Source organism: Protopterus annectens, chromosome 5.part0 (genome assembly GCF_019279795.1).
Source record: "Protopterus annectens isolate FY-2018-M chromosome 5.part0, PAN1.0, whole genome shotgun sequence".
NCBI lineage: Eukaryota > Metazoa > Chordata > Ceratodontiformes > Protopteridae > Protopterus > Protopterus annectens.
The window spans coordinates 1,417,227,795-1,417,243,068 of NC_056735.1; the positions used below are offsets into that span (position 1 = coordinate 1,417,227,795).

Genomic DNA, 15,274 nt, shown 5'->3' on the forward strand with positions numbered 1-15,274 from the left:
CTTTTCCCATAAAAGCTTTGGAAAAGGAAAAACAATTTGTCAGTCTTGTGGAAAGACTTCGTTCTATGAAGATAAAAACAAAAGTTGTTTATGAACACCTAACAAATGGATGTTGTATTCACCTTTATGTTGGAAGTTGGGAAAGAAAAAGTACAGTTGTGTACCTACCATAAATGTAGATGAGTGTATTCACTGTTGCAGTCATTACATTTGGGTTATCCTGCTGGCAGACTACCCGCAGTCGGCCTGAATTCCAAAGTCCTGGTCTGGAGTCGGTTGCTGTTCTCTTCCTTGACGTCAGTACGCCAGGGGTATACAAGATGCAGCAGACACCATTTTCTTCAGGTTTTCTTGCCCCAGATGTCAGGTGCCCCCAAGAAGGTAGGCAATACACATTGCTTATAAAAAACACACACTAAAATAAATACCTTCATCTACAAGCAAATACACCGCATAGGCTGTACAGGATAGAGAAGCATAGATAAGTCCCAGCCAAGAAAGGGGGATGGTGGGTGGGTAACCTGGAATGCAACAGTGAATACACTCTTAACATCTACATTTATGGTAGGTACACAACTGTACTATGTTCATTGTGTTTCACTGTTGCAGTCATTACATTTGGGTTGAATCCCAAAGCTGAGGTTGGGTGGCCGAGTCTAAATTGGATTAGGAGTGGCTATAAGGCCCTGCAGAACTGCAGTGGCAAAGCCTGCTCTGGATTTAGAGTAGAGTAAAGAGGTAAGTGGTACTGCTTGGTAAAAGTGTGCACTGAACTCCAAGTTGCAGCCTCCAAGAGAAAGGCTGCTGAAGTGGCTGCTGCCCTGGTAGAATGTGGCCTAATATTCTTAGGCACTGACTTGCCATGCTGTGCATAGCAGAAACGAATGCAGTGTCCTATCCATTTTGAAATAGTCTGCTTTGAAATAGCCTTTCCTTGTGATCCTGCAGCATATGCTACAAACGGTTGCTCAGTTTTTCTGAAAGCTTTTGTTTTGTCCAAGTAGAAGTGTAGCTGCCTGTGCATGTCCAAAGAGTGCAGAAGTCTCTCCCCTTTATTCTGGGGATTTGGATAAAATGTTGGCAAATGAATGGTCTGGTTAAGAGCCACACTGGACACTACCTTTGGCATAAATGTTGGGTTTGTCCTTAGAGAAACCCTGTCCGGATGAAAAATGATAAAAGGTTCCACTGCCATTAATGCCTGTAACTCCGAGACTCTTCTTGCTGAAGTTATTGCTAGGAGCAGAGCAGCTTTCCATAACAATTTTATATCAGCTGTATTGGCTGGCTCAAAAGGAGGCAGTGTGAGCTTTTCTAAAACAAAGTTGAGATCCCATGTAGGTATCTGTGCTCTCCTTGGGGGTGTTAAGTTTTTTGCCACTCTGAGGTACTGTCTTAGCAGTGGATGAGAGAAAATAGGAAGTTCCGTATTGTAATGAGCTGAAATGGCAGAGGCATGGATCTTAATTGATGAGGATAGCCCTTTGTCCAGCATCTCAGTTAGGTATTCTAAAATCTAAGGAATATTTGGAACAAGTGGTTCAAGTCCTTGTGCCTGGTTCCAAGCACAGAATGTCTTCCATTTTTCTGCGTAAGATTTCCTGGTGCTGGGCCTCCTGGCTTCCAAAATGACATCCATAACAGCTTTAGAGGGAGGTGTGTTCTGGGTGGCTATATTATCTGCCATTAAGCCAGATTTAAGGTTCTGAGTTGGCTGTGCAGGATCTGATTGTTTTGTTGAGTCAGATGAGGAATTTGAGGTAAAGACCAGGCTGGGCCTTGAGAAAAGCTCTTTAGGATTGGGTACCAGTGCTGGCGTGGCCAGTCTGGGGCAATCAGAATAATTTTTGGCTTCTCTTGTCTGACTTTTAGGAGCACCTTGGGAAGGAGAGGCAGTGGTGGAAAGGCATAAACTGTTAGGGTTTTCCAGCTGAATGATAGAGCATCCACTTTCCATGCTTGTGAGTGATAAGTCCTTGTGCAGAATCTCTGTAGTTGGCAGTTGTGAGGGGAAGCAAAACGATCTATGTCTGGGCATCCCCATTTCCTTGTTACCATGCTGAAGACCTGTGGATTTAGTTTCCACTCGTGAGGATCCATGAGGTTTCTGCTTAGTTTGCCTGCCAGAGTATTTTTCTTTCCTGGCAGGAACTGTGCCTGCAGATGTACCCGATAGGTTAGTGCTGTGTTCCACAAAGTCATGGCTTGCCTACAGAGGGGGTAGGAATGTGTGCCCCCTTGCTTGTTTATGTACCACATAACTGTAGTATTGTCCGTCTTTAGTAATAGCTGTCCTGGATGTAGTAGATGCTTGAAGGCTGTCGGGGCATTCTGTACAGCTAGCATCTCTTTTTGATTGATGTGAAGATGCATTTGGTCCGCGGGCCACGTCATTTTCCTGCTATCTGTGCCCCCCAGGCATAATCCGATGCACCTGTTAGTGTCTGCCAGGCTGTGGGTAAAGTGAAAGGCTGTCCCTTGCTGTGGTGACAGGCCAGTGCCCACCATCGAAATTCCTGTTGCAGGCAGGGGAGAACGCGTTATTGTTTCCAGGCTGTGGCAATGTTGAGTCCAAACACTTTAGATACCACTGTAGCTTCCTCATATGCAGTCTTGCATATGGAATTAGCAGGATGCCATGAAGCCCAAAGCCGGCAGAATTTTTCTTGCAGGCAGCTGGGTCATTGTTGCCATCATCTGAAAGTAATGAGTCAGTTGCCTTTGCTTGTCTGGCATGAGATAAGCCATCTGGACAGTTGTATTTAAGCTTGCACCCAGGAATATTATCTCGAGAGGGCACTAGTTTTGATTTCTTTTCGTTTACTGTGTACCCGAGGCAAATTAGCAATCTTTTTACAAACGCCAGATGCTTTAGTAGAAAGTCCTTGCTCTCTGCTTGAATAAGGCAGTCGTCCAAGTAGGGATATATTTTAAATTCCTTTTTGTCTGTAAAATGCAATTACTGGTGCCAGGCATTTTGTGAAGACCCTGGGCACAGTAGATAAGCCAAAGGGCAGTGAAGAGAATTGGTAATGCATTGAGCCAGCTATGAATCTGAGGTATCTTCTGCAAGATTGTCTGATTGGGACATGCAGGTATGCCTCTTTCAGGTCCAAAGTTACGAGCCAAGCCTTCTTGCCCAGCATGGGCAGTAGCTGCTGTAGAGTCAACATCTTGAATTTTGGAACTTCCAGAAACGTATTTAGTATAGACAGGTCCAGTATTGGTCTCCAGGTTTTGTCCTTTCTGGGTACTAGGAAAAGTCTGGAGTAAAATCCTTGCCCCTGCTCTTGTTGTGGTACTTGCTGAATGGCCCTCATGTCCATGAGGGCTGTAATTAGTTTTTGCGCTTCTGCCCATTGATTGTGTGGCAGGTCTGGCATACCCTTTGACCTTGGAAGACTGTGAAAATGGAACCTGTAGCCTTGGGACACAATGTTCAAGACCCATTTATCTTGGGTAACCATTTGCCAATTTGATGAAAAAAGTGCTAGTTTTCCCCATAAGGGGGCTTCCAAAAGAAAAGTGCTTGGCTCTGGTAGAGGAAAGTCATTGGGACTGTTTCCTGTAAGGCTGTGATTTGTCTTCTTCGCTTGTGGAGGTAGGAGCATCCCATTGTATAGGCTTGTATGAGCCTTGGGGCGGAGATCTGCCTCTGGGATGCCTGTATCTGCCCTCTGTGGTCTGTCTGACACTGGAAAGGACCAATTTTTAGAAGGCCAATTCCTGCTAAACCTGGGTGGCTGTACCTGTAAGAAATCCTTGACTGTCTGCATGGATTTGGCTTTACCCTCCATTTTTTTCAACACGTCTTCTGCTTTAGTACCAAACAAAGTATCATGCTGTAATGGTGCATCTAATAATTTTGCTTTAACATGATCAGGCAGATTCTGTTCCTTTAACCAAGCAAGCCTTCTGATAACAGAACCTGTAACAGCTGCCCTGCAAGAGGCCTCCAGTGAATCATAACCACATTGCAAATTATGCTTTCCCACTTGTTCAGCTGCATGCAATAAATCCTGCAATTCCTTGTTCTCTGAACATTCAGTATTTGTCAACAATTTTTGTTTAAGCAGTGACATTAAATATGCTGATATTTAAGCATATGAAACTGACAATTTAAAGCCTTTACAGCCAGGGTAGCAGAAGTGTAGACTTTTTCCCCCATCTGTCTTGAGCCCTAGAATCCCTATCAGAGGGGATAGGTTTTTTTGCAGTGGAAGCTTTAATCCTTTTGGGACCCAGAGATATAGTTTTTGGGTTAGCAGCGGGGTTTTTATATAGGAATTTGAGAGAATCCGGGACCCTGTAATATCGGTCTGGCTTAGCAGGTGCAGGGGGTAAAGAGTCAGGGGACAGGCCGGACTCTGAAAATATATCTACAATGTTTAGAACAGGTGTAATAGCAAGGGGTCTATGCTGAGGAAGTAGCAGAAAGTCTCTGATCCTTTCTTAGATTCAGAATAATCTTGGCTCTCCCAGTGGAAATGCTCCCTCGTGGTATGCAGGGTTTCCCCAAAAGAATAATCCTCAGGAGGAGAGGCTGAAGGAATGGATTCTTCAGCATCAGAATCCTCATAGGGAAGCATGGAGTAATCCTGTTCAGAAGAGGTATCAGAGGAAATAGAAACCTGAACAGAAGAATCATATGTCTCTTGCCTAGGCCTCTTATCAGGAGGGGGATGGGAGCCCCTGATCAAAGTAATTAGGTCTTCGGCCATTTTGAGCATCTGTTTTTTAGGCATGGGAGTCTTGAGATGGAGAATGCTGTACTTGTTTCTCTTTAGAGCTGCTTTAGTTTTTGTCTTTGAAGCTGAAGATGGCTTAATATATAGCTGTGTAGGTCTGAAGACACCCTCAGAAGCCGATGCCTGCTCAGAGGCTCCAGATCCATCTGAGGGAATGATTTCAGAGTGTCCAATACCTTAACCTTGAGTATCCGGAGGCCCAGTCGGCTCCACGTGGGAGGAGTCGGAAACTGCCTGTGGCTCTGAGGTGCGGGCGCCAGGGGCTGCGAAAGCACCTCACTGAGAACCGGCGACTGGCCTAGCAGAGGCCTCATCATCTGTTCTGGACCTTGGATGCCTATCCTTATCCTTGAGTTTTTTGTAAACTCCGGTTGTCGGCTGGTCCGACGGCATTATATAATATCTCCGGCCAAAGTAATGAAATGCAAAATCGAACCGACGGTTAATAGTGTGTTGGTTAAATCTAGCACAAAACCAACAGCTAGCAACGTTGTGATCAGGGCCTAGGCAAGGAATACAGTAAGAGTTTAAATCCTTATGAGGTATTTGCTTCCGACAAGAAATACAATTGTTAACTTTTTCTGACATCCATCTGGAGCAAGAAAAAAAAAAGTTTCCCCAGCGGGGGTACTTCGCTTTAATGAAGACTTCGGTTCTGAAATTCGGATTTGAAAATCTCAGGAGTCTGCTAACCGGCACTTGCGAACTGCTTTTGCTTCGGGCACCGCGCGGCAAGACAGACTGAAGAAAATGGCATCGGCTGCATCTTTTATACCCCTGGCACACTGACATCAGGGAAGAGGCGACAGTAACCGACGCCGGACCTAAACTTTGGAATTCTGGCCGACTGAAGTAGCCTGCCAGTAGGATAACCCAAGAGTAATGACTGCAACAGTGAAACACGATGAACATCGATGCACTATCCTTAACCCCTCCCTAACCCTAAGGTCTGTAACTACCGCACACTTCCCCTACACACATACACCCAAACAAAATTAACAATACACATACATACACTTAAAATAACCCTACTTCTAACACTACACTAAACTTTACATACATTACCCATCTATAAACTTACCTTAACCCAAATCTTAACACTAAAGTCCTATCTATCGCACACTTACCTTACGGAGCTATACTGCAGATGGGCCAAACAAAACAAACATTTTGGAATTAGCAGTTTTGTACGTTCGGGATTTCCATACTTCGCACAATACGTGTCTAGGTCTTCGTATTCGCTCATGCGTTTTTTTTTTGCTTTCGTAATACAGACCCGGTGAAGAGACAATATGGGACTACAAGAGGCAGTCATATTTCAAATTTACTGCATGAGACATGAATGTCATGCATTACTGTATGTTTTCAAGTCAATGCCAGAGGGTTGGTGATTCAAAGCCACTAAGCATGAGGAAGTACGCTACATTACACAAATATACCCCCACTTCTTTATAACTCAAGTGAAAAATACCCATAAACATTGATAAGTAAACAACTCTGTTACATACAAAACTATATGTCCCTCAGCAAAATGTTTTTTCCCCACAGTAAAGAAATAAACCTGTGAATTATGACAATAGTGATGCCTAGAGACATCTGTGCTCTGCAACCTGAAACACTAAGTAATAACATACCAGGACATGCGAACAAAGTAGAGCATGTATAAAGACACCAAAGACGTTCCAATAGTAGTAGGAGCATCAAGGCTAACAAAATAATTTTCAAACATACTTGAATAAGCTACCAGTACATGCAACCAAATGAACTACAGACAATTAAGGGTTTACTGTAGGTATTGACAACAGCACTCGACAGACTGAAGCAATGCTAATTTTAAGTACCTTAGCGGTACCCTGACTTAAGAATGAATCTATTCCTGCCATGGTATCAGAAACCGTAAACACTGAAGTAATTAAAAAATGAAGTCACAACACAACGCTTTTATTACATTAACTGAAATGGGTACATAGCAGCACCACAAGCAATGAACCTTCAAAAGAAGCAAGTGCTATGCAAAAAAGTGGCAAAGGCAGAATGAAGTGAAAAGATTGTCAACTTACTGTTCCATACTGCTTCACATTCTGGGCACACTTCTTGCAAATTGTATTTGTTTTGCTATGGAGAAAGAGAGAGACAAGATCAATTAACACATCCACACACAAAACTGACCCCCCCATGGGGGAGAGGGGGCTACCAAAAGACGAACATCTTCCATGGACTTAACAGTGGCGCAGGGGCTAGCACTGTCACTTCACAGCATGAGGTTTCCCAGTTCGATTCTCAGCTGGGGTTTCTTCTGTCCAGAGTCTGCAAGTCCTCCCTGTGTTCGTGTGGGTTTCCTCCCACATTCCAAAGCATGCGGACTGGACACTAAATTGATCATGGGTGTGAGTAGTGTGGTGTGAGTGGATGAATTACCACAACAGGGCTAGCCACCCAGTGGTATATTGTCACTGTTGAAGTGACACCCCAACCTCATGTGCAAAAATGGGAAAAAAGGGGTTGTGGATGGATAGATACTTATTTTTAGGATTATTGCTTTATTCTAACAGCATTTCTTTGCTGCCTGCAGGTGGCAGCAAAACTAAAGAAAGAAAACTAGACCATTTTTTAAACCTAGAATAAATGCAAAGGAACAGGACCATTTTTAAAAGTCTACTGAAGTTTTTAAACAGAAAACACACAACAGACCAGTATGCCGATACCAGTTCAGTAGAACTGATCAAAGAAACTTCTCAGCAACCTAATAACTCTGAAGATGAGAAGATGCCCCAGCAGATTCTTGCAAGCAGGTGACTTAATTACCATGCAACTTAAAACAGTGAAGTAGCTTAAACTGCAATTCAACTGTCTCCCACTACTTGCCTTCCTCCTAGGCGACAGTCTGGCCTAAGATGATTTATTTATTTTTTACTTCAGCACTTGTTGTTCAGCACATTCAAAGACATGTACTACATTACAGCACATTAAAACACTTCCATACAAAACTAAAAATAACCAAGTAAATAAATGAGAAGGGGGAGTTCAGAAAGGATTTCAGCCAACTACTGTTTCTGTAACTACATGACTTAACTCTACTACAGTATTTCTTTCGTCTTTCGCATAATACATTACCTTTTACATTGAACCCGTACAGCATACATACCTTTTACATTGAACCCGTACAGCGATGTGGCGTAGATGTAAATCCCTAGAACAGCCCAGACAACTGAGGTTTAATTAGCAGCTCTGGCAAGGAAGGGCAGGCACCCCCATCCAGGGGGGTGAGGTGTGCACAGGAAAAGTACTCTGTGAACGGTGGGACAAGGTGACATGCTCACATTAGCTCTTTACAGAAGCCAGGAAAGGAGCAATGCTGTATGCATGTGCACATCTCCCTTAAAGTATTGCAACCAATAGGTTAGAAAATGAAACCTACCATTACAGAACTATGACAGTCCACAAATACCTTTAAGTTCTTTGTCGATCCCTACCCTAATCAAATTATGATTTAGAAAGCCATGCCAATGAACAGAAGCATCCGGATGCTCAGCTGTGTGGGAGAAACTACAAAGAATCCGAAACAAATCCAAAACAGGGGGATGCACTTGTCAGTGCACTAAACTAATGCCAGAATAGATATCCAAATTACATCTGTGTACGCACAATAAGAAGCCCTAGATGCAACCTCGCTAATGACAGAGGCAAACTCAACTGATGGCTAAAAAAGCAACTAAAGCCAAAATTAAGAGGCTGAGCTCTTAACATGTTCAGAAATAAGATTGTTTGAGGAGTTGTAACAAAGAATATAACCTGAAAACCTGTTATGTCCTTTTTGAAAATGCAATAGCAAGCCAGAGGTAGCAAACTTCACCGCAGCCATGCAAATGGAGAATAGTTACATGACCGCCGAATGATACACCAATGCACTGTACGAACACATACACAAACGTATGGATCTCGCCATACCCAATAGGACCAAGACGCTCTCCTTAAAAAAAAAAAATAAATAAATAAAAAGGGAAGCCAATCTGGTGGTCCCCGCCATAAACAAACTACAACAGAAGGAGGAAACAGATGCAGAATAAGGCAAAGTCCCAAGACTGGAAAAACTCCCTTATCAGCCACAACAAAAGGTTGAGATCCCTCATCAAATCCAATCCTCTAAAGCCGACTATGAAAACAGAATTGCACAAGATAGTAAAGACAACCACAAGGCCTCCTACAGTTATGTAAAGAATCTTCACTGTAATACCCAGACTTGCTCTGAGCTACTCCACAATGGTAACTCCTATACTGAGCCAACAGATGTGGCCGACAGATTCTGTGCCAACTTTATCCCCCCCCCCCCCCCCAACGACCAAGCACAATACCAGCAGATTACCAGGCACCCAGTATTACTGCTGCACAAGTTAAAACTGCACTCTCCAAGGCCCTGCATACAGCTTTTATGGGACCTAACAATATCCCGGTCTGTGTTCTACATGAACTACAAAGTGAACTGCCACCTCACCTGTGTGCCCTATTCAATCACAGCCTCACCACAGGCTTTGTCCCTACTGAAAGGCGCACTGCTACAGTCATTCCTCTCCACAAAGGAGGAGCAACTACAGACCCTGGGAATTGTCACCCAATTAGCCTGACGAGTCTGATATGCAAAGCTATGGAATGCATCAGCATGGACCTAAAATAAGGATATAGGCAATCTCCAAACTCTGGATCCTACACAGTTTGGTTTTGTGAAGGGTAGATCATGCCTGCTCAACTTGGTCGACTTCCCTGAGTCAGTCACCAGAGCTGTGGTGGATTAAGGCAATGTGGTTCATACAGCCTACTTTGATACCATTCCCTACTCAGGAATCACAGAAAAACTCACTAAGCTAGGCATCAACCCCTATATGACTAGATGGGTTGCAAATTGTCTCACAGATAGAACCCACAGTGTGAAAGTAGCTGACTCCAAGTCAGACTGCGGACCAGTCACGAGTGGAGTCCCACAGGGTTCAGTCCTGGGTCCTCTCCTGTTTGGTATCTACTTCTCTGAAGTCCAGGCCAACACGAAGGGACTCTGGCTGACAAAGTTCACAGTCGATTGCAAGTTGGGAGCTATTATTAACTCTCCAAGGGATGTTGACAACCTACAGAAAGGCATCAATGACACCAACGACTGGTGTCAGAACCATGGCCTTAAGCTCAATACCAAAAAATGTGTTGTCACCCCCCCCTTGGGAAAAACCCGGTTCCCTTGAATTACCACATCAACGGTAGTCCACTGAACAAGATCTGGGAACACAGGTTGACAACAAACTCTTTTGACTACCACGTTGCTACTGTGGTCAGAAAGTCCTTCTATGTGGCATATCTCATTACTAAGGGTTTTGCATCCAGGAAGAAAGAGGTCATTGTCTCCCTCTACTCTTCCCTCATTAGGCCAATCATTGAGTACAATGCCCAATTTGGCATGTACCTCAATAGACACCTGCAACAATTGGAGAGGCCGGAAAAGTACCTCACACAGAGGAACAGTTGTCCTATATAAACAGACTCAAAAAAGTACAGTTTTGTACCTACCATAAATGTAGATGTCCGATACGTATGTATCTGCAGTCATCACATATGGGTTTGTCCTGCCTCAGGCAGCCCTTCGGCTGGCCGGATTCCAAAGTCTGGGTCCGGCGTCGGCTGATGTCGCACTTTCCCCGACGTCAGAGCGCCTGGGGTATAAAAGCATCAGCCGACGCCATCTTCCTCAGTTTTTCTTGCCCCAGATGCCAGGTGCCCTCTAAGGAAGGCTAAATTTGGAGAGATGCATTTAAAAAACCAAACATGCACAATAATATAAAAACAAATACACCATAATAGATCCCCCCAGCTAGCTATAAGAGGGGTAAGTACCCAAGAAATACCACAGAGGGGAAGGAGGGAGGGTAAACCTGACTGCAGATGCATACCTATCGGACATCTACATTTATGGTAGGTACAAAACCGTACTATGTCCTTCAAGGATGCATCTGCAGTCATCACATATGGGTAGAATACCATAGCCAATCTGGGGGTGGAGGAACTATGTAAAGGATGGTGTAGCTAAAATGCCCTGCAGGACTGCCGCAGCAAAGCCTGCTCTGGATCTGGAATATAAAGGTAAATTGTAATGCTTGGCAAATGTATGCACGGAGCTCCATGTAGCAGCTTCTAAAATGTCCTTGGTAGCCACCCCTCTTAAGAAGGCTGTGGAGGTGGCTGTGGCTCTCGTGGAATGAGGTCTAATGTTAGCTGGCACAGTTTTTCCATGAAACGAGTAACAAAAACTAATGCAATTCCCTATCCATTTTGAAATTGTCTGTTTGGAAATTGCTTTTCCTTGTGTACCAGCAGCATATGCTACCAACAGCTGGTCAGTTTTTCTGTAACCTTTAGTTCTGTCCAAGTAGTAGCGCTACTGTCTGTGTATGTCCAGGGTGTGCAGAAGTTTCTCCCCTTTGTTTTGTGGATTTGGAAAGAAGGTAGGCAAGTGAATAGCTTGATTTAATGAAACCCTGGATACTACCTTTGGCATAAATGTAGGATTGGTTCTCAATGAAACTCTGTCCTGATGAAAAATAAGGAATGGCTGTACTGCCATAAGGGCCTGTAACTCAGATACTCTTCTTGCTGAGGTTATGGCCAGAAGGAAAGCAGTCTTCCAAGACAGGAACTGTAGTTCTGCAGATGCTGCTGGTTCAAAGGGAGGCAGTGTTAGTTTTTCCAACACGAAGTTAAGGTCCCAAGTAGGTAGAGGTGGTTTCCTTGGAGGATTGATGTTTTTGATTCCTCTTAGAAACTGTCTTAGGAGAGGATGAGAGAAGACAGGTGGATCAGTATTGTACTCTGCTGAAATTGCTGAAGCATGAATTTTAATGGAAGAGTAAGATAGACCATTGTGGAACATTTCTGCCAAGTATTCCAGGATATGTGCCGTGCTCATCACGGTCGCATCTAGGCCCTTTGTGGTGTTCCAAATGTGAAATCTTTTCCATTTTGCTGAATATGCCTTTCTTGTGGAAGGCAAGAGCTTCCATAATAATATCTTTCACTCTCTGGGATAGCTTGTCCTGAGGAGGAGTCAAGGTATTTTCCAGGCTGTTAGTTGCAAGGTTTTCAGGTTGGAATGCAGAGTTTTGTAATTGTGCTGTGTCAGTAGAAGTGGCCATAGAGGAAGAGGCCATGGTTTCGTGCGTGACAGGCTCTTTAACAGTGGGTACCAGTGCTGTCTTGGCCAGTCCGGAGCTATCAGAATCACTTTTGGCTGCTCTGTCCTGATCTTCAGTAAAACCTTGGTCATTAATGGGAGAGGTGGAAATGCATACACTGTTAGAGTTCTCCAGCTGAAAGAGAGGGCGTCCACTTTCCATGCTTGTGGGTGGTATGTTCTTGAGCAGAATTTCTTCAGTTGATTGTGAGGGGAGGCAAAAAGATCTAAGTCCGGCCTCCCCCATGATTGTGTTATCTGTAGAAAGATGTCTGGGTGCAGCATCCATTCGTGTGCATCCATGATATTTCTGCTTAAGCTGTCCGCCAGTATATTGTCTTTCCCTGGCACAAACTGGGATTGTAGCTGTATATTGAGTTTCAAGGAAAGTTCCCATAGATTCATTGCCAGCCTGCAAAGAGGATAGGAATGGGTGCCTCCTTGCTTGTTTATGTACCACATAACCGTGGTGTTGTCTGTCCTTATTAGCAGATGGCCATGATGCAGAAAGGGTTTGAAGGCTTCGACTGCATGTATCACTGCCAGCATTTCCTTTTGGTTTATGTGCATGTGTAGCTCTTTTTGTGACCATAGACCTTGAATGCATCTGCCCTCCATGTGCGCTCCCCATCCGTGGTCTGAAGAGTCTGTTATAATGGTTTGGCTGGCTATTGGTTTGCTGAAAGGCAGACCCCTGTTTGACTGGCTTGCTTGAGCCCACCACAGAAATTCCTTTTGAAGGCATGGAATGAGTGGCATCAAAGTTTCCAGGCTGTGACTGTGTTGAGTCCATAAACTCCTTAGGTACCATTGTAGTTTCCTCATATGTAGTCTTGCTTGCGGAATCAGAAGTATGCAAGAAGCCATGTAAACCAGGGCTTGCAGGATTTTCCTTGCAGTCAGCTGGGTTTGTCTTGTCAGATTCTTGAAGTAATCTGGTAGTTGATTTTGTTTTTCTTCTGTGAGGAAGGCCATTTGGGTGGTTGTATCTACATCTGCACCCAGAAAGGTTATTCTTTGGGATGGAACAATTCTTGATTTGTGAAAGTTGACTGTATATCCCAAGGCCTGAAGTAGGCGGATGGCATAATTCAAGTGTTTTGCCAAAGTTTGTTGGCTGTCCGCTTGTATAAGGCAGTCGTCCAGATATGGGTATATTTGAATCCCCTGAAGTCTGCAGTGTGCAATTACTGATGCCAAGCATTTCGTGAATACTCTGGGTGCAGTAGATAAGCCAAAGGGCAATGCTGAGAATTGATAATGCTCTAACCCTGCAAGAAATCTGAGGTGTCTTCTGCAACTTTGTCTGATAGGGACATGCAGGTATGCCTCCTTGAGGTCTAGAGTTACCAGCCAAGACCCCTTGCCCAGCATGGGAAGGAGCTGCTGTAGAGTCAGCATTTTGAACTTTGGCACAATGAGATAAGTATTCAGTGCGGACAAGTTGAGAATAGGCCTCCATTGTTTTTCTTTTCTTGGAACAAGGAATAGTCTGGAATAAAATCCTTGGCCTTGTTCTGAGAGAGGAACCTTTTCTATAGCTTTCATTTGCATTAAGCTGGAAATTTGTTTCAAAGCCTCTGCCCTTTGATTCGGTGGCAGGTCTGGCATGCCCTTTCTTTTTGGTAATGTGTGGAAATGAAACCTGTATCCTTTGTCTATTATTTGTAGTGTCCATTTGTCCCTTGTAATACTGTGCCAATTTTCTGAGAATAAAGAAAGCTTTCCGCCCAAAGGTGCTTCCAATTGAGCCCTGGTTGGCGGTGTCAAAGTAAAGTCATTGAGCCTGTCCTTGTGCAGCAGTTGAAAGTCCTGCATTACCTCTCTGGTTGGGAGGCTGCCATTGACTTCCTCTGTAGGAGCCTCTAGCTTGCCCTCTACCTTTGGCACGCCTGTTCTTGCCTCTCTGAAACCTCTCTGTGTCTGGAAAGGACCAATTCTTGAAAGGCCAAATCCTGCTGTATCTTGGTGGTTGTACTTGGAGAAAATCCTTGACTGTTTGTACGGATTTTGCCTTTTCTTCAAATTTCTTTAGGACCGCCTGAGCCGTGGAGCCAAATAACTTTTGCTTTTCCAGAGGAGCATCCAGCAGCTTTGCTTTAACATGGTCTGGCAGAGATTGTTCCTTCAGCCAAGCATGCCTACGTATGACTGCGCCAGTCATAGCTGACCTACATGAAGCTTCCAATGCATCATAACCACATTGCAAGAAATGGTTGCTAACCTGTTGTGAGTTATGTACCAGATCCTGAAGTGACTTGCGGTCTAGGGGGTCAGGTGAAGACAGTTTTTTATGCAATTCATCTAACAAATACTCTTGGTATTGTATCATATGAAATTGACAATTTAATGCCCTCATCGAAAGAGTAGCAGAAGTATACACGTTTTTACCCCATCTCTCTAAAGCTCTGGACTCCCTTTCAGAGGAGAGGATTTTTTAGCAGTGGCAGCTGCAACCCCTTTAGGGCCCTGGGAAATAGTTTCTGGATCAGCAGAGTGGGCCTTGTAAAGGTAAAGATGTGTGTCCGGGACCCTGTAGTACCCATCGGGTTTGGCAGGAGCCGGAGGGAGAGAATCAGGGGTTATGCTAGAGTCAGAGTACACATCATCAATGACATTCAAAACAGGAGGAATAGCTAAAGGCCTATGCTGAGGCAAATGTAAAAAGGTCCTTAATCTTTTCCTGGAATCAGAGAATTCCTGGCCCTGCCATTGGAAATGCTCTCTCATGGTGTGTAGAGTCTCCCCAAAGGAAAACTCTTCAGGAGGGGAGGCCGAGGGAATAGATTCCTCTGCATCAGAATCCTCGTAGGCCGAAAAAGCCTCCTCCTGGTGGTCCGAGAGAGTAGAGCCATCAGAGGCCTCATCTGAGGAGTGGGGATCAGAGGGCTCAACCCTGGGCCTTTTGTCTGGAGGAGGTTGAGAGCCCCTGTCCGGATGAGGTTGAGAGCCCCTAATTAAGGAGATAAGATCCTCTGCTAAGCTTAGAATCTGTGAACCAGTAGAGGGTCCCTGAGGGATAACCTTGGGAGGCAAAGCTTTTGAGAGTTTAGCAGCTTTAGCCCTGGAGAATGCCTTAATGGGCATGGATGCAGGAAGCCTGGCTGCACCACGTGCTGGTGTAGATTTGTCTAAAGGAATGGTGTCGGAAGGTTCCAGGACACCAGTTTCTGTTGGAAATTCAATAACAGACTCAGCCGGGGCCTCTGGGACTGAGGTAGTCGGTTGAGCGGTTACGGTAATTGGAAGTACCAAGGACTCTGTTTCAGCAGAGACAGAGACACTCGCAGTAGGCCTGGCCGTGGTTTCAGCCGAAACC

General features: G+C 44.5%; 1 protein-coding gene across 1 annotated transcript in view; it reads right to left on the bottom strand.

Annotated features, from left to right (window-relative positions):
• Positions 1-15,274, bottom strand: part of FAM76B (family with sequence similarity 76 member B) — a gene marked incomplete in the record, with an annotated part of 994,273 nt that overhangs the window by 821,841 nt on the left and 157,158 nt on the right. The window contains 1 exon segment of the mRNA XM_044071227.1: positions 6,809-6,863. Coding sequence (XP_043927162.1) covers positions 6,809-6,863 — 55 coding nt within the window.